The following is a 22162-nucleotide window of genomic DNA, read 5'->3' as shown; positions in this document are numbered from 1 at the left end:
TGGCCTGGGGACATCCTGCCCCGGCTGGACAGAATGCGTGAGGGAATTCCTCCCTGGCAGGGTGGGCAGGGCTGGCACGGGTGCCCAGAGCAGCTGTGGCTGCCCCTGGATCCCTGGCACTGTCCCAGGTCGGGTTGGATGGGGCTTGGAGCAGCCTGGGACAGGGGAAGGTGTCCCTGCCCACGACCTTCCAGGTCTCATCCAACCCAAACCATTCCCTGATTTCATGATGCAGCCGTTAGAAAGAAGAAAACATTTAATACTTTCATTCAGAGATACAAGTCAAGAATTGCGGGTCATCACTTTTTTTTTTCCCCTAAAAACCAGGAGAAACCATTAAAAAAAAAAAAAAAAAAAAAAAAAAAAAGAAGACCTAGCGAGTTGTCCCAGCTGACAGAACACGTTTCAATCCATCTGAGGGTGTCCCCAGGATGGGACCCTGGTCCCACCGGGGTGGGGACAGCAGGAAGGGCCCCCAGGACTCCCTGCCCTGCTGGGAGCAGGGGGGGGCTGCCCTGTGCCCCCCTGGGCCCGGGGTCACTGCTGGGGGTCAGACACACGTGGACATGCACGGATCCTTAGAGAGGAGCAGGAGCAGCAGGGACAGCACAGCCCTGCCCCGAGCTGGGCTCTCACATGGGAGGGCAAGAACCCACTCCAGAAAGGAAAAGCACAGAGCTGAGCAGCTCTGCAGCCCCATCCCAAACCCAGCCCCACCTCCTGGCCAGAAAGGGACACTGAGGGAAAGGGTGGCAGAAGGGACACCGAGATGAACCATCCCTTTTCCCTCCAATCCTCCAATCCAGGGCAGAGTGCCCCCAGGGAGGGGGGCTCTGGGCAGGGTGGGGGTGCACCTGAGGGCCAGGTGAGCCCAGCCACAGGGGGGAACAGGAGAGCCAGAGCACACAGACACCCACGGGTGTGGCCCAGCTCCTCCCCAGGCAGGTGGACCGACTTGGGAGAGTTTGCAGCAGGAAAAGCCTGAGGTCCAGAAAAAAAACCGTGGGCAGAAGGAGCAGCCATCCCCCTCACGTGGGGCCTGAGCTGTGTGGGGAGGGGCCTGGTGGGCAGGGGACATCCCTCCTGTCCCTCAGATGGGCAGGGATGGCCCTGAGCCCCAGGGATGGCCCCGAGCCCCAGGGATGGCCCCAATCCCCAGGGATGGCCCTGAGCCCCAGGAATGGCTCCGAGCCCCAGGGATGGCCCCAATCCCCAGGGATGGCCCTGAGCCCCAGGGATGGCCCCGAGCCCCAGGGTTGCTCCCAGCCCCAGGGATGGCCCCAATCCCCAGGGATGGCCCCGAGCCCCAGGGATGGCCCTGAGCCCCAGGGTTGCTCCCAGCCCCAGGGATGGCTCCAATCCCCAGGGATGGCCCTGAGCCCCAGGGATGGCCCCAATCCCCAGGGATGGCTCCAATCCCCAGGGTTGCTCCCAGCCCCAGGGATGGCCCTGAGCCCCAGGAATGGCTCCGAGCCCCAGGGATGGCCCCAATCCCCAGGGATGGCCCTGAGCCCCAGGGTTGCTCCCAGCCCCAGGGATGGCTCCAATCCCCAGGGATGGCCCCAATCCCCAGGGATGGCTCCAATCCCCAGGGTTGCTCCCAGCCCCAGGGATGGCCCTGAGCCCCAGGGTTGCTCCCAGCCCCAGGCAGGGCTCAGCACCTGCCCTGCAGGGCTGCATTAGTGTTCTCTGGGTGCTGTAGTGTTGCTGTGCCCCAGCTGCCCTCCCCTGACCCCTCTGGGATCCCTGGGCACAGGGGCAGCGCTGGCTGGGGCAGGAGGGTGGGGCTGGAGCTGCCCCGGGGCCGTTGTGTCCCAGACACATCCCGGCTGTGCCACCCGGCTCATCCGGGGCTGGACCCGCAGGAAAGATGGGAAATGGGACAGGGACAGGGACATGGACAGGGACAGGGCAGTGCCAGCAGCACAGCCAGGGTTAGGGGCACGCAAAGTACCGAAGTTCAAGCACCAGAAGGACAAAAAAAACCAAACAAAAAACGGAAAAAAAAAAGAAAAGAACCCAATTCACGGGGGAAGGGGCCGTGGGACCCTTCTGGTTTGTTCCCTGGTGGCGCCGGGCGGGGCGGGAGGGCGGGGCTGGAGCCCGGGCCAGGCGGGCGGGGCTCACTGAGGTAGCGGGACCAGCACTTCCACGTAGTTGAGCGGGAAGAAGCCGGACTGGCCGTGGATCATCCCCTCGTACCAGTTCTCGTCGATCTGGTTGGTCAGGGTGATGATGTCGCCCTCCTTGAAGCCCAGCTCGCCGTCGTTCTCGGGCTCGAAGTCGTAGAGGGCTTTGCAGCAGGGCTGGTCCAGGGGGGCTGCGGGGACAGTGGGGACACCTCAGTGGGAGCCACACCCTGCCTGAACCAGGGATCCTGACACGGGCTCTGCACGGCCACGGCTGCTGCCACCAGCCCTTCCCTTGTCCCTCCAGCTGCTGTCACCAGCCCTGGCCCAGCACAGCTCCTGCCTCCCACTCTGCTCTGCTGCTCCTGCCTGGATTCTGCATTCCAGCTGAATCCTGACTGTCCCCCTGGAGAGCAGAGAACCTGCCCTGCCCCAGTGGTGGGACTGGGCATGGAGGGGGGACTCTGTCACCTGAGGGTGACAGGAGGGACAGGACAGCAACCCTGTGCCTCCCTGGCCACGGGACACCAAATCCATGAGTAGCCCCCAAAGCTCGGGAGGAGCCCAAAGTCTCATTCCCCCAGGATTTAAGCATCACCTTTTGGCTGCCTTTCTGTGGGATTTCCTGCTGCTCACTCTGTGCACTGACATTTTGGAACTCAGCTTTGGAGCTGGGAGGATCCCAGTGGAAAGGGACTGAGCTGAGAGCTCCCCCCAGCCCTCCCCACTGTGCTGGGGCTCAGCCAGGGCAAGGCAATGGCAGCAAGGGCAGGCAGCACTTGCAGCTGCTGAGCAGCCCTGGCAGTGTCCCAGGCCAGGCTGGACAGGTGGGACAGGGGAAGGTGTCCCTGCCCATGGTAGGGGTGCAATGAGATGGTCCTGAAGGTGCCTCCCAACCCAAACCATTCCATTCCACAGCAAGGGAGGGCCCAGCATGAGGAGAGCACTCAGAAATCACCAGAGGCAGCAGCAGGACATGGTTGGGTTTGAGAGAACTCCCAAAATGACCAGGCTGCTCCCACCACCACAGCCCTGCTCCAGGCTCCTTCCCAGCACAGCAGCTCCAAGCCCCAGCCCCAGGATCCCAAGGTCCTGCAGGAGGAACCACAGACCCCACACCACCCCAAAACACCTCTGAAGCCCAGCTGGGACCACACCCCACAAACTCCATGAGCTGAGGCTCTGCCTCCTCCCTCCAGCCTTCACAGGGACACGGGGAGCAGGAGTGGGAGAGATCCAGGCTGGGTGAGAACAGGGAAATCCTTGGGGTGTGTGGATCAGGACATGCCTGGGTGCTGGGAGCTGCTGCAGCTCCCCCGGGTGAGCCAGGCCCTGGTTTTGGGGTGGAAAATCCCACGGGAGCGTGGCTGGGTTAATTGAGGGCTCAGCCCAGGCTCAGCAGAGGGATGAGCAGCCCCAGGAGCAGCAGCAGCAGGGAGGAGCAGAGGCCACACACGGAGCAGTGCAGGGGAAACTCACGGATGCTCCTGACGGAGGCCCGGGACGGCTTGTCCGACCGGAAAGAGGCAGAAGCTGCTTCCAAACAAAAGAGAGACATGCTTAAACCAGGGGCAACAGGGACAGGGGCAGGCAGGGCCCACAGGCATCTGTGAAAGAAACAGCAGGGCCCCCATGCTGTTAGGAACCCACAGGGATCAGGGAGGGAGGGAGGCAGCAGGATGGCAGACGAGGAAGGAGGGAGGGAGAGGCTTCATTGCTCCTGTCTGGCACTGACAGTGAGAGGCCCAGGCTGGAGACCCCCCTGGCACATCCCCAAAGCCAACACAGCAAAGGCTCCTGGGCCCCAGGAGGAGAGAGCCTGACTTAGAGGCAGTCCTGACATCTTCCAGAGCTGCAGGCAGGAGCATCCAGCACACCAGAACACGCAGAGCAGCTGCCCTCCTTCCCTGGCAGGCTGCCCCAGAGGCACCAGCACACACCTGGAGCACATTACCTGAGGCTTTGGGGGTGGGGTTGCAGGGGAAGCCCCCGTTGGACTGGTCACTCTCCCTGAAGTCGTACGTCTCCCTGGGCTTGGGTTTGTATTCCCTCCTGGGGCGTGAGGAGGCCTCCCTCATCCTGGGACAGGGCACACAGACAGGGCACAGGCCAGTCAGGAGGCAACAGCATGGCATCAGCACCCTGCTCATCCTCCTGGGCTTTGCACGAGTCCCTGTGCTGGAGCCTTTGGAAGGTTTGGGGTTTCCCCAGGGATTGGGGCTGGCAGGGCTCACACATCCCAGGTTTTGCTATGGAATGCTCAGGAATTCAGGCCAGCAGAGGACACTCGTGCTGTAGTTTGAAAGCTGAGACTTGGCAGATCCTCCCAATTCAGAGCAGGCACAGGATGCACTCTGCAGTTTCTCCCAGGAGGGAAGAGCAGCAGGGCAGCACTGCCAGGTCCTCCCCAGAGAGGGGAGACTGAAGAAGGAGAGGTGGATGAGCCTTCCTCAGCCAGGATCTGGGATCACACACCCACTAAACTCAAATCCCCCCTGCAACAGCCAAAAGAATTGGCTTGTTCAAGGCCAGCATGGACAGGGCTCAGAGCAGTGGAAGGTGTCCCCCCTCCCCAGCCCAACTCCTGGGACTCAGGAGCCCCCAGAGGTTCCTCAGGGGTCACCCTGGGACTCACCTGCGCTTGAGCTTCTCGGCGAGCTCGTCCAGGATCTGCACAGCCTGCCTGTGGTAATCCAGCTGTGCATCCACCAGGGCTGACAGCTGGCTCACCTGCTCAATCTGGGGAGGCAGGGGCTGGCATCAGCACCTGTCCCCAGCTGGAGCCCCCAGCACTGCCCCTGGGGCTGCCCTGGGCAATGGCAGCCAAGGGGAGCCCAGGGTTTGGGATTTGGCTGACACTGGGCAGGACAGAGCCCATTTCTCCATTTCCTGCCACTCCACTGGGAACTGGCAAAACTTCCCAGTTTGGCTGTTGGGAAATCCCAGCTGTGTCACCTCCCAAACTGATCCCCCCACCCCCCAGAGGAGCCTGTTTGGTGCCAGGCACCCAGAGCTGCACCAGGAGCTCAGCAAGGCCTGTCTGGGCTTTCCCAGAGCAGACCACACTGGCGAGGAGTGGAAATCGTAACCAGTGCCTCCCGTGGGGATGGAACCCCCCAGCTGTGTGCTCCACACTCACATCTGTCTCCAGCAGGTTGTGCATGCTGGTCTCTGCCACGTCCTTGGACTCCTGGAACTTCTCCATGGCCTGGCGCAGCTCCTCGTCCGGGATCTTGCCCTGGCGCTTCTTCTTGTAGTCGAAGTCCAGGCGCCTCCCTTCCAGCTTCTTGAGGTGGTGCTGGGGAGGAGGGGGACAGGGAAGAGGGAAAAGCCAGAGGCTTGGGAGGGCAGCTCCAGTTACAGGTCACTGGTGTCAGAAACCTGATCTCCTGTGGCTCCCACCTTGGCTCCAGGTGGAGCATCACACCCAGGGTGATGGTTCCAGACCCTTTCCACGAGGAAGAGGCTGCAGAGCAGCCCAGCTGGGCTCCCCACAGAAGCCTTTTGAGAAGGTGAAGAGCTGTCCTGCTCCTCTCAGCTCCCCAGGACAGCAGGAATGTGGGTTCTGGGCACTGCACTCCTGGATCTTGGGGCAGGGGTGTTTGCAGCAGCCCCATGGAAGTGGATGCAGACAGGCACTGAGGCAGCACTTGGTGCTTATTGCACCCAGGGCACCACTGACAGTGAAAACTCCCTCAGGAGACCTGACTGGGGAACTGGAGCTTGGGATGGATCCTGTCACAAGGCCTGGACCAGTCCCAGTGAGACCCCAGAGGGCTCCTTGGGATGCTGAGCAGTGACCTGAGGGGAGCTTGGAGCCCAAAATTATCCCACAGTGGGAGCTCACAGCACTAAGAACCCAACTCAGCAGGCCCAGAAGGGGTGTTGGGATGTATTCCCATCAAACATGGCAAATGCAGAACCATTCCAACCTGCATCCAGCCTTTTGGGCTGCTCAGGAGCAGCAGCAGCAGCGCTGAGCAGGGAGGAAATACCAGAGAGTCTGGAGGGAGAAAACACACAGGGAATTCCTGCCAGCCCCTGGCTCCCAGCACTGCAGAGCAGGCAGCTCCATGCACCAACAGCCCAGAGAGAGGGAGATGAGGAGAGAAAAGCACAGGGATGTTTACCTGGATCTCTTTCAGGTCCTTGTCACACAGGTTCTGCAGGGGATCAATGAAGTTCTGTTTGACTTCGATGTCCAGCGAGTCCTTGACCTCGGCCAGGCGCTTCATGGACTCACCAGCGTCCAGGAGAGCATCCCCTGGGGGGACAGGGCACAGGGGACAGGGCACAGGGGACAGGGAGTCAACACAGCCTGAGGCACAGGGCTGCAGAAAGCCAGTGTCCCACAGTCATGGGATGGTTTGGGCTGGAAGGAGCCTAAAGCCCATCCAGTCCCACTTCCACTGTCTCTGGTTGCTCCAAGCTGGCTTTGGGCAGTCCCAGAGCTCAAACATGCTCAGTTCCATCATTTCCCAAGTGACACTTGAGCCAGGCAGACTTGCAGCACAGCAAATTCAGTGCTGGCTTCTTAGAGCAGAGGAAACATTTAGAGATTAAATTATTCCTGTGCAGCTTTGGCAAAATAACGATTTCAGCAATGCAAGAGCACAGGAAAACACATGAGTGAGAGAGAGGGTCAAGGGAAAACATCTCTCCACTGCCCAGTTGGAAAAATCAATAGCCCAGAAGTGTCATTTCAATTGCAATAACTCTGAATAACTCTGGAAGGGAGGGATGGAGTCCTCAATGCTGCTTTAAGGAGGCCATTAAGGAAACAGAGTTCAGTGTGTGCTCCTGAAAGCTTCCTTCCCTTGCTCTCCTCAGTCCCTGAGAGCCAGGATGGATGCAGAGCTGGACAGGGAGGATCTCCAAAATCCTCTGCCAGTCCCAAAAGCAGCCAGAGGTTTTTAATTTTCCTGAGGCAAGGCAGCTCCTCCCTGTCCTGGCAGAGCCATCACGTGCCTGGCTGGGGTTCCAGGGGATTAAAACTGATGTCACCAAAAGGCTTCACCCCCTCCTCCCTGCCAGTCACACGTGGCTGCAGGAACAGCCAGGCCAGAAGAATTCTTGGCTGCAGCCTCCCTCTGGAATTCCCTATGGAATCACAGCAAGCTTTGGGTTGGAAGGGATCCTTTGGAGCTGTGTGAAACTCCCAATCCTGCTCCATCCCATTCCTGCTTTGCTGTCCAGTTCAGAGGGAAGTTTTTACTTTGCATGCAAATTTATCTCAGTGTTTAATAATTAAGTGGATTGAGATCCAGGATAGCTGGGATCACAGAATAAAAGAATGGTTTAAAGGCCAGACAGTCCCACCTTTCCTTACCCCAAGCTGCACTTCCAGGGATCCAGGAGCAGCCACAGCTTCTCTGGGCACCCTGTGCCAGGGGCTCTCCCCCTCACAGACAGGAATTCTCAACAATATCCCACCCAAACCTCCTCTGTGCCCCTTGGAACCTGCTCACTCTGCAAGCTCCTGCCCCCCTCCCAAGCCCCCTGCCACAAACCCAGAAGTGAGAGTGACCCCTGGCAGTGATGAGGGTCCCCCAGCTCCCCAGCCCAGGGACACTCACCGAAGTTGGAATCCTCTCCCAGCTCCTTCCCGTAGCGGATCATGCACTCGCCCAGCAGCCCCTCGGACTGGGGGTACCCGGGGCTCTTCACCTGCCCCCTGATCTTGGACATGGTGTTCAGCATGGTCAGCTTGGCTCTGGAAGCTGCCACACAAACAAACCCTCAGCCTCTGCCCCTCTGCATCCCTGCTGCACCCAAAGCCAGCAGGCTCTGCTGTCTCCATCCCCCAGAAATATCCCTCGCTGTGGAAAAAGGTTCTTTTCCAAGACACAAAGTAAAAATAGTTCTCCACAGCTTGGCCAGGGGAGGCCAAAGGAGTTTCCCCAGCCCTCCCAGGGTCCCTGGAGTGCTCTCTGGAGCAGCTGGCTGGAAGGATGCAGGGCTGACAGAGCCAGCCACCCCTTCCCAGCCCAGAAACACAAATTTTCCTGGAAAAATGGGGCCCCCCAGGGCCTCTCTGGGTCTGAGGCAAAGGCTGCATCTGTTCTGCCCCTGCTCAGCCTGGATCCAGGCCAAGAGGGGCACCCAGATCTCCACCTGATCCAAACCTGCTTCCCTGGGAAGGGGCAGGGGGCTCTCACCTGGGTTGGGCTGGAGGTACTCGATGGTTCTGGTCAGCACTTCTGTGACAGCCTTGCTGGTCACATCCACTTTCTGCAGGAGAGAGCAGAGCCCAGTGAGGGTCAGCTCAGGCATTCAGCCAACCCCACAGGGGCCATGGGGTGATTCTGGGGTTCCTCTGGCTCCCCACTCACCTTTTCCATCTCCTTGAAGTCATCATCTAGCTTGGTCCCCTCGGCCCCTCCGACCTTCTCGCTGACCAGCTGTGGGGGAAGGACAAGGGAGGAGGGTCAGGCACTGACTGAACCTCCCCACCCCGGGCAGGAATTCCCTGGGAGGGGAAGGGAACAGGGATGGTCCCCACAGGACCTGCAAGAGAAGGGAGGTGGCAGGAACAGCCCAAAAAGACCCCCCAAACACCCCTGAGCACCCAAAGCTGGGCTCAGGCAGGATGTTCCTCACCCACCAGGAGCTCCAGAGCTCCCTAAATCCCAGCCCACGGCTCCAACTCCAACGCCTGCTGCACAAAACAAGCAGCACAAGCGTCTCTCAGCTCTGCTGGGAGCCAAGGACTCCCTTTCACACATGGCAAAATCCAAGTAAACAGGGAATGAACACACTCAGCTCCCAGCACAGAACAGCCTGGGGAGTGCAGGGGGAGCAGAGCCACCCTCTGCAACTGCTGCAGCAGCTCAGGGGATGGAATTCTGTGTCACAGATGTTTGGGAAGTCAGGGCACGTTTGGTGCAGCCCCTCCAGGGGATCCCTGGCTCCTGATCCACACCATTGCCCAAGGGGATCAGTGGGATCAATGCCCCATTTGCCACCCCAAGGTGCCCTTCCCTGCAGGGGAATGTTCCCTTCCCAGCCCTGGGCAGGGTGGGAGGGAGGCAGCAGTGCCTGCCTGGGGATGCAGGACATGGGAATTGGCCAAAATTCCAGCCAGGGAATGGCTGAGGCTGGAAAGACCTGCAAGGTCAGAGTGTGACCATGCTCAGCCCCAGCCCATGTCCCTTGTGCCACGTCCCCATTTCTGGGGACTCACCACTGCTCTGGGCACCTGTGCCAATGCCTGCCCACCCTTCCCAGGAACAAATTCTCCTTGATTTCCAATCTAAACCTTTCCTGGTGCAACTTGAGGCCCTTTCCTCTTGTGCTGCTGTTCCCTGGGAGCAGAGCCCGACCCCCACCTGCTCCACCCTCCTGTCAGGAGTTGTGGGGAACAATCAGTGACTATTTTGCCCCTAACAAAACAGCAAATTCCCCATCCAGACATCTAAAGAGAAACCTGGCACAGGCTCCCAGGGTCCCACTCCTGCCCCAGGATTCCTCCTGTTTGTGCTGAAAACTCCAGATCTGAAGGAACAATCGGGTTTGTTTACTCCAACATCAAACACTTGATTTTTATCGAGGCTCTTTTCCTCTGGAACAGCTCCTGCTCCCGTGGGGATACAAAATGGGGCTGGATGTTTTCTGAGGAAAAGGGGGAGGGATCCCTCCAGGGAATATCCAGGGTCAGAAGCACCCAGAGACACCAAAGAAGGGAAGGGAAGGGAAGGGAAGGGAAGGGAAGGGAAGGGAAGGGAAGGGAAGGGAAGGGAAGGAGAAGGAAGGGAAGGGAAGGGAAGGGAAGGGGAAGGGAAGGGAAGGGAAGGGAAGGGAAGGGAAGGGAAGGGAAGGGAAGGGAAGGGAAGGGAAGGGAAGGGGAAGGGGAAGGGGAAGGGAAGGTGTGATTTCCTGCTGTCCTTGGGTGCCTGCTGCACACCTGGGGTGCCAGCACACCCAGCCCAGAGCTGGGCAGGAATGCTTTTCTCTCATGCCTGGAAAACATCCCAGGAGCAGTTCCAGGCCTGCCAGGACAGGCTCAGCAGGGCACAGCTCTGCCCCAGCTGCCACCCCCTGTGCCCTGCCAAGAAGCCCAGAGGCAGAATGTGATAACTTCCATCAGGGTCACACCTGCTCTGCTCCCCAGCACACCTGGGCAGGCTGCAGCCATCCCCAGCAGCCCCATTCCCACTTTTCTCCCCGAATGTGCAGCCTGGGAAGCTGTCAATGATCCTAAATGATCCCTGCCAGGACTCTGCTCCGAGGGGAAGGAGTGCCAGAATCCATCACCACAGCGATTCTGGTGGCTGCACACCCTCTGGAGAGCCCAGAGCAGTGAAGGAGGCAGAACCCCCTCATTTCCAGACTAATTTAATCCTCCTTTTGACGTCCAAGAAATGCTGCTGCTGCCCTGCTGGGAGGGAATAATAAGATTGAGGTTCTCTCCCTGCTGGCTCTAATTAAACTGGGAGGAGTCAGCATGGGAGGAGAGGAGGAGGAACTCCATGCCCACATCCCCAAACCTGTCAGGAAGGGAGAAAAACCCACACAGAGCCCCAGACACGAGCCTGGAGGAGCCATCACCAGCTCCTTGTTTAACCTGGAGCCAAATGTCCAAAGTGCCACATTGTGCATCCCATCTGCTGCCCCCAAAGGGCCTGGGAGGAAGGAAAGGAAAGGAAAGGAAAGGAAAGGAAAGGGAAAGGAAAGGAAAGGAAAGGAAAGGAAAGGAAAAAAGGAAAGGACAAAAAGGAAAGGAAAGGAAAGGAAAGGAAAGGAAAGGAAAAGGAAAGGAAAAGGAAAGGAAAAGGAAAGGAAAGGAAAGGAAAAGGAAAGGAAAGGAAAGGAAAGGAAAGGAAAGGAAAGGAAAGGAAAGGAAAGGAAAGGAAAGGAAAGGAAAGATTTATCTATACATTTCTTGGCCTGAGGGAAGTGGAAGGCAGCTGGAGGAATGCTGGCACTGCAGATTCCAGCAGCCCTTCCCCCTGGAAGCAGCTATGGGGCTTTTTGGAGGATGTGCTGACAATTCTTGTGCATTTTGATTTCCTGAGCAGCCAGGAGAAGGTTTGGGATACAGCCCTGTTCCCCTGGCTGGGGTCCAACCTCTCCTGAAGCCAGTCTGGCACAAGCAGGCACGGAAATGGTTAAAAACCAAACCAAACATTCCCTGGGAGTGGAAGAGCAAGAACAAGAAACCTCCCAGGTTTCTGCACGGGACACACCAAGGGTTCCACCCTGGGAGCTGCAGCCTTCAGCCAAACACTCCCCAGAGCAAATATTGGCCCAGGGTGCTGGGCAGATCCAACCTGCTCCCTCCTGGCTGCCCTGGCAGCTCAGCTGGAATTTCACCTGGGTCACCCACGGGAGGGAGGAGCCAGCAGGGCATCCCCCAGTGCCAGGGCTGAGCTGAGGGCATGCAGCTCCAAAATGCCCTGGGGAGCTGCGGGTCAGGGCACAGGGAGGTGCCAGGGAGCATTCCTGGGACTGAGCAAGGGCCAGGATCATCCTGGGCAGCTCATCCACGGGCACTGGGCATTGGGGATTGGGCATTGGGGAGTGGGGACTGGGGATTGGGCACTGCACACTGGGCATTGGGCACTGGGGAGTGGGCACTGCACACTGGGCATTGCACACTGGGCACTGGACACTGGGCATTGGGCACTGGGCACTGCACACTGGGCACTGCACACTGGGCATTGGGCACTGGACACTGGGCATTGGGCACTGGGCACTGCACACTGGGCACAGCCCCTCCCCATCCATGGCTGCTCCAGTCACACTCCACAGCTTTGTTTGGGAGGGATTCCTGCAGATTCCTTGAGTTTCTTCCAGATTCCTTCATATCCCTTCAGATTCCTTGAGTTCCCTTCATATCCCTTCAGTATCTTCCAGATTCCTGCACATTCCTTCATATCCCTTCAGATTCCTGCACTTTCCTTCAGTTTCCTTGAGTTCCCTTCAGATTCCTGCAGATTCCTCAGCAGGGCCGTGGGAATGGGAACAATTCCTTTGTGCCCAGCCCCACGTGGGGGGAGATCTCAGGGAATGAAAGAGCCCTTGTTGGAATGAGCTGCTGTGGAGCCAGGGGAGAGGCAGCAATGGGGAGTGTGCATGGAGAGGGGCAGGAGGGGTGCACAGGGATCCTCCTGAGCAGGAGTGGGACATGGGGATGGAATTTGGGGATGGAACATGGGGATGCTGCACAGCTGCTCCCAGGAATTTGGCTGGGCTGTGCCTGGGTAAATTCAGGAGCATGGAAAATCAGGAGAGATTTGAGCAGAGCTGGACAGTCCCAGCTGGGGAATTCCTGCATCATTCCAGGGGCAGAGGTGGGACAGATGTGGAGGAAAAAAAGTGATTTTTGGGCTGCACCATCAGCACAATCCCTGATAAAATAATCTCTGGCAGCAGCCAAAGCTCCCCAGGCAGGAGCTCCTCGAAAGCTGAAGAGGGGCAGATTGCAGCACATCCACCCTGAGGGTCTCATCTGCCCAGCCCATGCATGAGGGAGCCTCATCTGTGTTATTTTATGCTAATCACCAGCTTCCCCACGGGATTTCACAGACCTCATTCTGATATTTTGCTCTCCAGCCTTTAAATATTTTAAAACGGAAAATTATCCCTAATTCCCTCAGCCTCAAACAAGCAAAACACACCAAGAGAAACCCAAAAATCAGGATTTTTTTTTTTAACTTGCTTTCTTTTTTTCCATCGCAGTCAGCCCTATTTATAACACATCAAACATTTGCCATCCTTGCAATCAAAACAGTTCCCCACAGTCGACTGAAAATCTTATTCCTGCAGACTCTGGGGTATCAAAGCCTTCCTCTGCCTCCCCTCCACCCTCCCAACAGCAAGTTCCCCTCAAGAAATACAAAAACAAAACCCACAGATGAGCAAACAGAGAACAGCTCTGCCCTTCATCCCAGCCCACAAACCCAGGGGAAAAGGGCTGGGAATGGTTTGAGCCCCCAAAGCTCAGAAGAGCTCAGGAAAACCAGGGTTAGCTGGGCTCGTGCCCAGTGGCACAGATCTGTGGGATGCCCTGGAAAACCTCAACGGGGCAGCAGCACCTGGATCCAGCTCTGTTGGGCTCAGCCTATCCTGGATCCCAGCTCTGATGGGCTCAGCTCTGTTGGGCTCAGCCTATCCTTGATCCCAGCTCTGATGGGCTCAGCTCTGTTGGGCTCAGCCCATCCTGGATCCCAGCTCTGATGGGCTCAGCCTATCCTGGATCCCAGCTCTGATGGGCTCAGCCTATCCTGGATCCCAGCTCTGCTGGGCTCAGCTCTGCTAGGCTCAGCCCATCCTGGGTCCCAGCTCTGCTGGGCTCAGCTCTGCTAGGCTCAGCCTATCCTGGATCCCAGCTCTGCTGGGCTCAGCTCTGTTGGGCTCAGCTCTGTTGGGCTCAGCTCTGCTGGGCTCAGCCCATCCTGGGTCCCAGCTCTGTTGGGCTCAGCTCTGCTGGGCTCAGCCCATCCTGGGTCCCAGCTCTGTTGGGCTCAGCTCTGATGGGCTCAGCTCTGCTGGGCTCAGCTCTGCTGGGCTCAGCCCATCCTGGGTCCCAGCTCTGCTGGGCTCAGCTCTGATGGGCTCAGCTCATCCTGGGTCCCAGCTCTGATGGTCCCAGCTCTGTTTGGCTCAGCTCTGTTGGGCTCAGCCCATCCTGGATCCCAGCTCTGTTTGGCTCAGCTCTGTTGGGCTCAGCCCATCCTGGATCCCAGCTCTGTTGGGCTCAGCCCATCCTGGGTCCCAGCTCTGATGGTCCCAGCTCTGTTGGGCTCAGCTCTGTTGGGCTCAGCCCATCCTGGGTCCCAGTGGGGTTGGGCTGAGCTGGGCACACCCACAGCACAGCTCACACTGGTCTGAGCAACTCCTGACCTAGTTTAAGGAGAAGAAAACAGATCCCAGTGTTTATTGTGCAGAGCAGGGGAGGAACCATCAGCTCCAGCCTTGGAGGAGGGAGGCACATCCCGAGCTCCCACTGGCTGCCCAAGGCCAGGCTGGAGCAGCCTGGCACAGCCCCAGGTGTCCCTGCCATGGCACTCTGTGACCTTCAAGGTCCCTCCCAACCCAAACCACCCTGTGACCCTGGGATTTCTCACATCCCCTCCTGGCAAACCAGGAAACATTGGAGTTCTCAGGCCCCAGCCCCTCTGAGCACAGCCTGCTGCTGGCTCCCAACCTCACCCTGTGAATCCAACCTGCCTGGGGCCACCTGGACCCCCCACCAGCCCCTCCACTGCCTGATCCTCCTGAGAAACAGCTCCCAGGAACGTTCCCACTCTGTTATCCAACTCCCAACCTTCTCCTGCAGCTCCTTCCCTGCGTTTTCCCATTCCCACCTTCCAGCAGAGGCCAGTCCTGGCTGAGCCTCCCACCCAAAGCAGGGGATGAGCTCCCTGGTGGGGCCATGGGGTCCCTGGCTGGGCACAGAACACCCCGAGCTTCCACCCCCTCAGCTGAGCCTGGGATCCCTCCCCTCCCCACAGACCACAGGAATTCCTTCAGCTGGAGCAGGAAGGTCAGCCTGGAACAATGAACAGCTCCTTCCCTTCCCTGGCAGGAGGAAAAGCTTCCAGTGACCTCGTAATCTTATCCCATGGAAAGTGCAGGGAAGAGCTGCACAGGCAGCCAGGAGCCACCTGCCAGCCCTGCTCCTCCTCCTCCTCCTCCTCCTCCTCCTCCTCCTCCTCAGCCTGGGGTGACTCATCCCCACCCAGCAGATGGGCTCAGCAATGAGGACAGTGGGAATTAAAGGCAAACCCGGCATTCCAGAGCAGCCAGCAGGGCCAGCCCAGCCCAGGGCACTCAGAGGATGCTCTGCAGTGCAGCTGCTCCCTCCAGGATTTGGGAATTCCTGCTCTCCTGGGCTCAAGCCCTGGCTGTGACCCCTGCTCAGCATCTCCCAGCTCCTTTTTCCAGCAGGAGACAGGGAGGGCACGGCCCTGCCCCAGAGCAGACTCATCCCAAAGGATGGAGGTTTCCTTGGAATGCTCTTGCTGGAGGGATGGGGGCACCTCCCAACTTGCACCTTGTTTTCTCCTGATATTAATTCCCACATGCTCTGAACCAAACCACACACAATTTCTATTCAGCTGGGGGGGGGGGGAAATCATGGAATTGGGTCAAATTCCAGGGAAAACACAAACACATAAGGAAGCAGCAGCAGCTCCTCTCTCCCAGCCACAATCTCCCCTCACACACTTGCAGTGAAATCAGCAATTGAGAGGAAGCTCAGCAAACTGAGGGGAAAGGTGGAATTCTGCATGCAGATTTCCTGCAGGTTTCCCTGTGTGCTGTCCCAGTGATTCACAGCCTGGCTCTTCCCAAGCTGCTGAGCCATCAATCCCCAGCAGCTCCACCCCAGCAAAGGAGCAAAGGAGCAGCTCCTGCAGCCTGGGAGCTGCTCTGGGATGGGATAGAGAAGAGCACAGCACTGGAAGGGCCTCCTAGGAATTGCAATCCTTGGTTTTTTTCCAGCTGCAAAGCTGCAGAAGAGCACCCAGCAGCCACGTCCTGAGTTTGGAGGGCTGGATCACACGGTGCTCTGAGGGATTCCCCAAAAAACAAGGGGGAAAAGAGGGAAAGGAGGGGGTGAGACACCTGAAAATCCCTGGAAAAAACACCAAGCTGCAAAAGGAAGCAGCAGAAGGGATTTCTGCTGCCTGTGAAAGCAGGAAAAGCATCTCCCTGAGGAGCTGGACAGTGCTGGGATCACCCAGAGCCAGGACACAGCAGGAGGTGAGACTGAGCTGGGAAGGAAAAGAAAACCTGTGGATCTGCAGGATGATGGGAACAAGCCAGGGACACAGAGAGATGCTGGGCCACAGCTCTGCAGCCACCAGGAGATCAGAAAAGATCCAAATCCCCTTCCTGGCTGGCAGAGAACACATCAAAGGGGACAGGAGGGGCTGAGGACTCTGTAAACAGCCCTTTCCTTGCTCCTCTGAATTCTAGGAAAAGCTCTGTGGCTATCTGAGCACAGCACAGCATCCTAAGGGAAGGGAGAGGGTGAGGAGCAAGCTCAGCATCCCTGAGGTGCCCTGGATCAAACTCCTGCTCCTCCAGAGCCTCCCACACCAGGGACTCTGCCAGCACCCAAGGTGCTGCTGAATCAATTTATTTTTTTAACTAAGACTCATTTTGGAATGGTTTAAATGGGATAAAATCCCCCCTCCCAGCACCTGGCATCACTGTGGCCCTCCTGCCCTGCAGGCAGAGGTGTCCCAGAAATCCTGGGATGTTTGGAGGGCGTTTTATCCAAAAAAACTTTGCCATTTTTAATTCCCCAGTACAATCAGGAGGAGCTTTACTGGGACCAGAGCTCCTCCAACATCTGGCACTGGTTTGTGCTGCCCCTGCTCCCATGGACACAGGATGGTTCCTGACCCAGGCAAGAAAATCAGGGATAAAAACAACCCAGCACACTCCCGTGCAGTGCATTTGCTTTGGGTGTAGAGGATTATTTACCCTTTTTTCTGCCTTTTTCATCATCAAAGTGGCAAAATTAAGTCTAAATGCAGCTAATCCTGGGATGCCAAACCAGATTTGGTCAGGAAAGTGGTTAATAAATTATCACTGGAGAATAAAGTCGGGCCCAGCCAGGGGGTGCAGCCCATTTTCAGCCTCTAGGATGAATTATGAAGCATTTTCTCAATTAGGAAAAGCCCTTTAAAGCTTTAATCATGCAAATTTAACCTTCTGTCTCAAAGACAGAATTTCATTATGGAGATGTTTAACTCATCTTTTTTTTTTTCTTTGGAGCAGAAAAGCAATTTAATTAGTGACAGCACCATGAACTTTATTAATAGCCAGGCATTAGGAGATCCTAAAATTCCCAGTGGCTTTAAAAGGACTGGTTCTATTAATTAGCTATTGGTGGCAATGCTGGGAGGGTTACAAGGCTTTTCTTGGAAGCAGGAGCAATCCAGACTCTCCTGATGGATTCTCCACCCCCTGGGAGAGGAGCAGGACCTTGGGCACCTCCCAAAATCAGGAGAGGAACCCCCAGCTCTGCTTCACCCCCAGCCTGGGCCAGGCACAGCCCCTTCCTTCCCCTGCCAGAGGAAGCTTTCCTGAAAACCACAGGATCTCTGACTGGAGGGATGGGCTGAGGGGAACAGGAAAAGGAAATCTGTAAAAAAATAGGAATGATCAGCTCAATAATCACAGGGAGAGGCCAAGATGGATCCTGCAGGAAAGGAAAGGGAAGCAGGCTGGGATGCAGCAGCATTTCCATGGGAATGAGTTCAGCTGGAATTACACAGCCAGAACCATTGGGATTGGGGATTTTGGGGGATTTGTTTTATTTCTGGGCTGTTCAGCAGCTCTCCATCCTTGCTCCAGGAGGGAGAGCAGCAGGGATGGAGCAGGATCAGCCCCTCACATCCCAGCAGACCCCAATTCCCTCCCCAGGGCAGGCTGGGGTTTGGCTCTGGGATTTCTGCAGTCCCAGGCAGGAGGAGCTGCCCAGGATTCCCACAGGGATGGGGCTGGGAGCCCTGGCAAACACAGAGCTGGGGGAGAGGAGGAGAAGGAAGGAAAAAAAAAAAAAGTGCTAAAGAAATGAATCAGCTTTTACAAGGCAGGCTGGCTGAGCTCAGGCTCAGCCCCATTTTGCTCTTTCCCAGGAGGAAAGCAGTGGCAGGGAAAAGGGGGAGGAAGGATTTCCTTCCTTCCCCTGTGCACTCAGCTGGATAAATCCAGGATTTCAGGCAGATGACGTGGATTCAGCCTCCCAGGGCCACATGACCCCCAGCCTGAGTCAGGATCCTGCCCTGATCCCAGATTCCCCCAGTGCAAGCACAGAACTTTCCCTGGCTGACACCAGCCAAGGGAAGGAGCAAACAGCAGGACACACAGAGATGGAGATTCCAGCTCTCTTCTGGCTCTGCCTTCCAGGAACTGAACTCCTGTCAGGGCCCAATGGCTGCAAAAACAACCTTAAATGAGGGGGAAAAGCCAATTTATAGGAAACTCTGGAGAGAGACAATGCTGGAAAATGAAACCTGCTTGTTTGTGGGGCTGCTCAGCTCCAGCAGTGATGGACCAGCCAGCCCAGGCTGGTTTTGCCAGTCAAATCACCCAGGAGAAAGGGAGGGAACCCACAGGAAAATATCCTGGCTGCAGGTTTCCCCCTGGATGTGGCAGAGGCAGCTCTGTGAGTGTGCAGGCAGCAGCAGCCAGGCCTGGAGGGAGGCACTGGCACCTTGTCCCTGTCCCCAAGAGGTTTGGGGACACTCAGCCCCTGCCCTGCACCTGCCACACCAGGAATCAGGGAATGGGGGAGGCTGGAAAAGAGCCCCCAAGTGCCACATCCACACAGCTTTTGAACAATTCAGGGATGGGGACTCCACTGCTGCCCTGCTCCAGTGCCTGACAACCTTTTCCATGGAAAAATTTGCACTAATATCAAATTTCAGCCTGGCTGAGCAGTTTCCTCTGCTCCTGTCACTTGTTCCCTGAGCCCTGGCCCCTGCAGGGAGCTGTGGAGAGCAATCTGGCCTCCCCTGAAACTCCTTTTCCCCAGAACAGCCATCCCCAGAGGCAGCAGGGGAGGATGCTCTGGGGTGGATCCTGGCTGGAAGCACAGCTGGAGGATCTCACCCCAGGCTCCAGCTAAATCCAGATTTCCCCCAGCCTCGGGAGCAGATTAATGTGGAAAGATAAAGGCAGGAGCTGCAGGGGAATCCAGCCCAGGTTAATGTTAATACAGAACCAGCAGGTGCTGTGGGACAGAGGTTGGCAGGAGGCTCCAGGCTGGCAGGAATCAGCAAAATCCCAGTCCAAATTCCCGTGTACAGATAAGGAGCTTAGAGCCTGACACTGCCAAATCCCTCCCCCAGGAATTCCCTGCTCCCCTCCTTGCTCACAGGGTGCTGAGGCCTGGCACAGCTCCCCAGAGATGCTGTGGCTGCCCCATCCCTGCAAGTGTCCAGGGTTGGAAGGGGCTTGGAGCAGTCTGGGATTATGGGAGGGGTCCCTGCCCATGGAATGGGATGGGATTTAGGGTCCCTTCCAACCCAAACCATCCCAAAGACACCTCCTGCCTCCAGGAGCAAGCCTGGAGAGCCCAGGGCTGAGCTTGTATCAAAAAAACCCCAACAGAACAACAACAAAAAAAGAGCTTTTGAAAGGTTCATCTGGCAAAGGGAAGAAAAACCAGAGAACACAGAGAGAACCCTGGCTGAGGGGGGAAGAAGAAAATCCCAACCCAAGGAGAAGTGAAGGAAATCCCAGTTGAGCAGCACCAAGAGCAATGACCACAAAGGGCAGAGAAAAGGGGAAATGCAGCTGCAGGCTGTGCCCCAGTGCCACACACCCCCTGGGAGCTGCCAGGGCACAGGGAGCTCAGGAATGCAGCTCCTGCTGGGCTGGGCTGGCAGCAAGGGGCTATTTATGGCCAAAAATACCTCTGGAAGCCTTGGGAGCTGTCACCAAACTCAGGGAAATGCATGTGTGTGTCAAGGGCTGCTGAGTTTTAATGAGCACTTGCCTTTTCCCCTCCTGGGAAAGGGCTCTGGATGTGGAGGAGGAGCTGTGGCTTGGGCCAGCAGCAGCCCCTGAGCCCAGGCAGGCCTGGCAGGGTTTAGGCTCAGCTCACACAGGCTTTGGGAGCACGTTAATCCAGTTTGGCTGAACCCCAGACTGGCTGGGCTTGGAAGGGACCTTAATCCCATTAATGCCACCCCTGCCAGGGGCAGGGACACCTCCCAGTGTCCCAGGGGTGGGAGGAGAGGAGCCAAACCCTCCAGTGATCCTTGGGCAGCACCCCCAGCAGGAATCCCAGCACAGGGGGGCTCTGGGGAGGGCAGCACACCCCCATCCCCAAATCCCAGTGTCCCCAGGAGCTCCTGGCTGCTCCTGCTGCCAGCTGAGGTGACCCAGGCAGGATTCCCAGCATCATTCCAGCCCCACCCTGGCTGCTGCTCCCCATCCCTGGGGACACCCCAGCAGCCTGTCCTGCCCACTGGCTGGCAAGAGCTGCAGGATTTTAGGATTTACATCAGTTTGCACAAACCCCAAGGCTGCAAAGGAAGCTGTTTGCACAGCAGAAGGTCCCTGTGAGTTCCCAGCTGGATGGAGCCTCAGCCCAGGCAGGCTGGGACTGCCCACCCTGTTCCCAGCTCCAACTGCTGCTGTCTCTCCCCCTTCCTCTCAGGATGTTTTCTCCAGCTTTCTTTATTTTTTTAAGAGAACAGTTTGCTGTGAACAGGCAGAACCTGTTCTGGACAGACTGGGAGCTGCTCCCCATCAGCAGCACTTGCCAGCACGACTCAGATATTTATTTTTTATTTTTTATTTTTTTTTTCCAGGATACTCCAGGCTCTCTCCTGCGTGTGGGCGCCCGGCTGCCTCACCCAGGGGAGATGTGGGCTTGGAGGAATCACAGGGATGAGCCCCAAAAACCCAACCCTGCTCCCTCTGGGTCCTGGACAGGGATCCCAAACCCCCCTGCACACCCAGCTCCTGGCTCCCTCTGCCTTCAATTGAGGACAGACGTGGAACAAAACGTAACATTTGGGGAAAGATCTTCCACATGTTCAGCTTTGGCAGAGTCTGATGGTTTGAAATGAGCCAAAAAATAACTAATCCTCCCCTTCAGCCAAGGGCTGAGTGGGACCAGAGGGGGGAAAGGGAAGGAAGGGGAGAAGGAGATAAAAAAATAGAACCAGTGACTCCCAGTTTGCAGTCAGAGCATCTCTAAATCGTGGACACCTCTGTCCCCAAAGCACTGCAAGGGGGTGGAAGAATTTGTGATTCCTCCAAAAAAGAGTTTCATCAGGGGTTTAAAATTATATTTTTTGATTTAGGAACACATTAGTCCTGAGTCACCGAGGGGTTTTCACCTCCTGACACCAGCACTGCACATCCAGACCCACAAAATCCTCCCACATCGAGTTCCCAGCACGACCTTTTCCCATGGAATAGTGAAAAAAAACCACCCCAGCATCGTTCAGTGGGTAAGGGGGTGGGGGATGACTCCAGAAATTTGTTATTTTGCTTTGCTGGGTAAATAAAATGGATTTGGAGAAAGAGAGCCAAGGAAGGAGGCGACACACGTCGCACACAGGGGTGGGATGAGCTCAAAGGGTTTAAAGTCACTGATGGAAAACACGATCTGTGCCAAATTTATCCGGAATTTAAAACAGGGGCAGGAAAGCAGCGGCAGAGGGGGATTTGCAATTCCTGAATCGTTCCCAAAACGCATTAAAAAAAAAAAAAACAAGCCTCACAACTGTTAAGAGGAAACGGTGGGAAGGATAACTGAGCTGGGGGGGCTCGGGATGGGCACCCCTGGTCTGAGGAGGGAAAAGGTGATGGATGAACCTGGTTTGGAATGGCTGGAGAGACCTGAAAGATCCCATCGCGTTCCACCCCCTGCCCCGGCCCGGACACAGGGACGGGAAATTCGGGAAAAGGCTCCGAGGAGGCGGCACAAAGCGGGCTGATCCCGGCTGGAATTCCCGAGCTGCCGGGCTTACCGGGGCCGCCGCTCCCGGTTGTGCGGGTTTTGGGAAGGGGGAATCACCCCCAGCGACCCCCGTGGTGTCACCGGCCCCGCGGAGTTTCCCTGCCCGTGTCCGTTCCACGCAGCGGAAAGGAGAACGGGAGCGCCAGACCGGCCCCGCTCTCAGCCCGCAGCGAGCCCCGGGATCACGCTGAGAACCGGGGGGCACCGGACCGGGACACCGGGTACCGGGTGTGGGCAGGGGATAACGGCGGGGACCGGGGCAGCAGCGGCCGGGACGGGTTCTGCCAACCGGTAAGGGATGAGCGGCCTCCCGGAGCGGAGCCCAACGGCGGCGGGAACGGGCGCAGCGGGTGCCGGTGTCTCACCTGAGTCGCTTTGTAGAACTGCTTCTTCAGCCCCGCCACCGACATGGTGCCGGTGCCGGTGCCTGGCCCGGTGGCGGCGGGGGCCCGGTGTGCGGCCGGCGGGACCTGGCGCGGGGGCGGCGGGAGCTGCGGGAGCCTCAGGACGCTCCGCCCGTCCCAGCCCGGCCCGTCCCCGCCGCCGCTTCCGCCGCCGCCCGGCCCCGCCCCCCGCGCCCCGCGCCCGCCAC

The 22162-nt window shown here is 57.6% G+C and overlaps 1 protein-coding gene across 3 annotated transcripts; it reads right to left on the bottom strand.

Moving 5' to 3' along the window:
• Positions 1-238: 238 nt before the first annotated feature.
• On the bottom strand, positions 239-22136 carry SH3GL1 (SH3 domain containing GRB2 like 1, endophilin A2). 3 transcript variants are annotated; one of them, XM_079328198.1, is made up of 10 exons: positions 21936-22134; positions 8462-8530; positions 8288-8360; positions 7706-7849; positions 6260-6393; positions 5269-5427; positions 4765-4868; positions 4084-4208; positions 3609-3662; positions 239-2320 (listed from the first exon to the last, which is right to left on the bottom strand). In XM_079328198.1, the coding sequence occupies exons 1-10, from the start codon at positions 21978-21980 to the stop codon at positions 2124-2126; spliced, it is 1104 nt and encodes a 367-aa protein (XP_079184324.1). In that variant the 5' UTR covers positions 21981-22134; the 3' UTR covers positions 239-2123. The 3 variants fall into 3 exon arrangements, with proteins under 3 accessions (XP_079184324.1, XP_079184325.1, XP_079184323.1); XM_079328197.1 differs by having other exon boundaries at positions 2058-2320; positions 3609-3665; positions 21936-22136; XM_079328199.1 differs by lacking the exon at positions 3609-3662 and having other exon boundaries at positions 21936-22136.
• Positions 22137-22162: the final 26 nt, after the last annotated feature.

The sequence above is a fragment of the Erithacus rubecula genome (genome assembly GCF_903797595.1).
Source record: "Erithacus rubecula genome assembly, chromosome: 28".
Taxonomy (NCBI): Eukaryota; Metazoa; Chordata; class Aves; order Passeriformes; family Muscicapidae; genus Erithacus; species Erithacus rubecula.
This window is presented reverse-complemented; position numbering and strand designations above follow the sequence as displayed.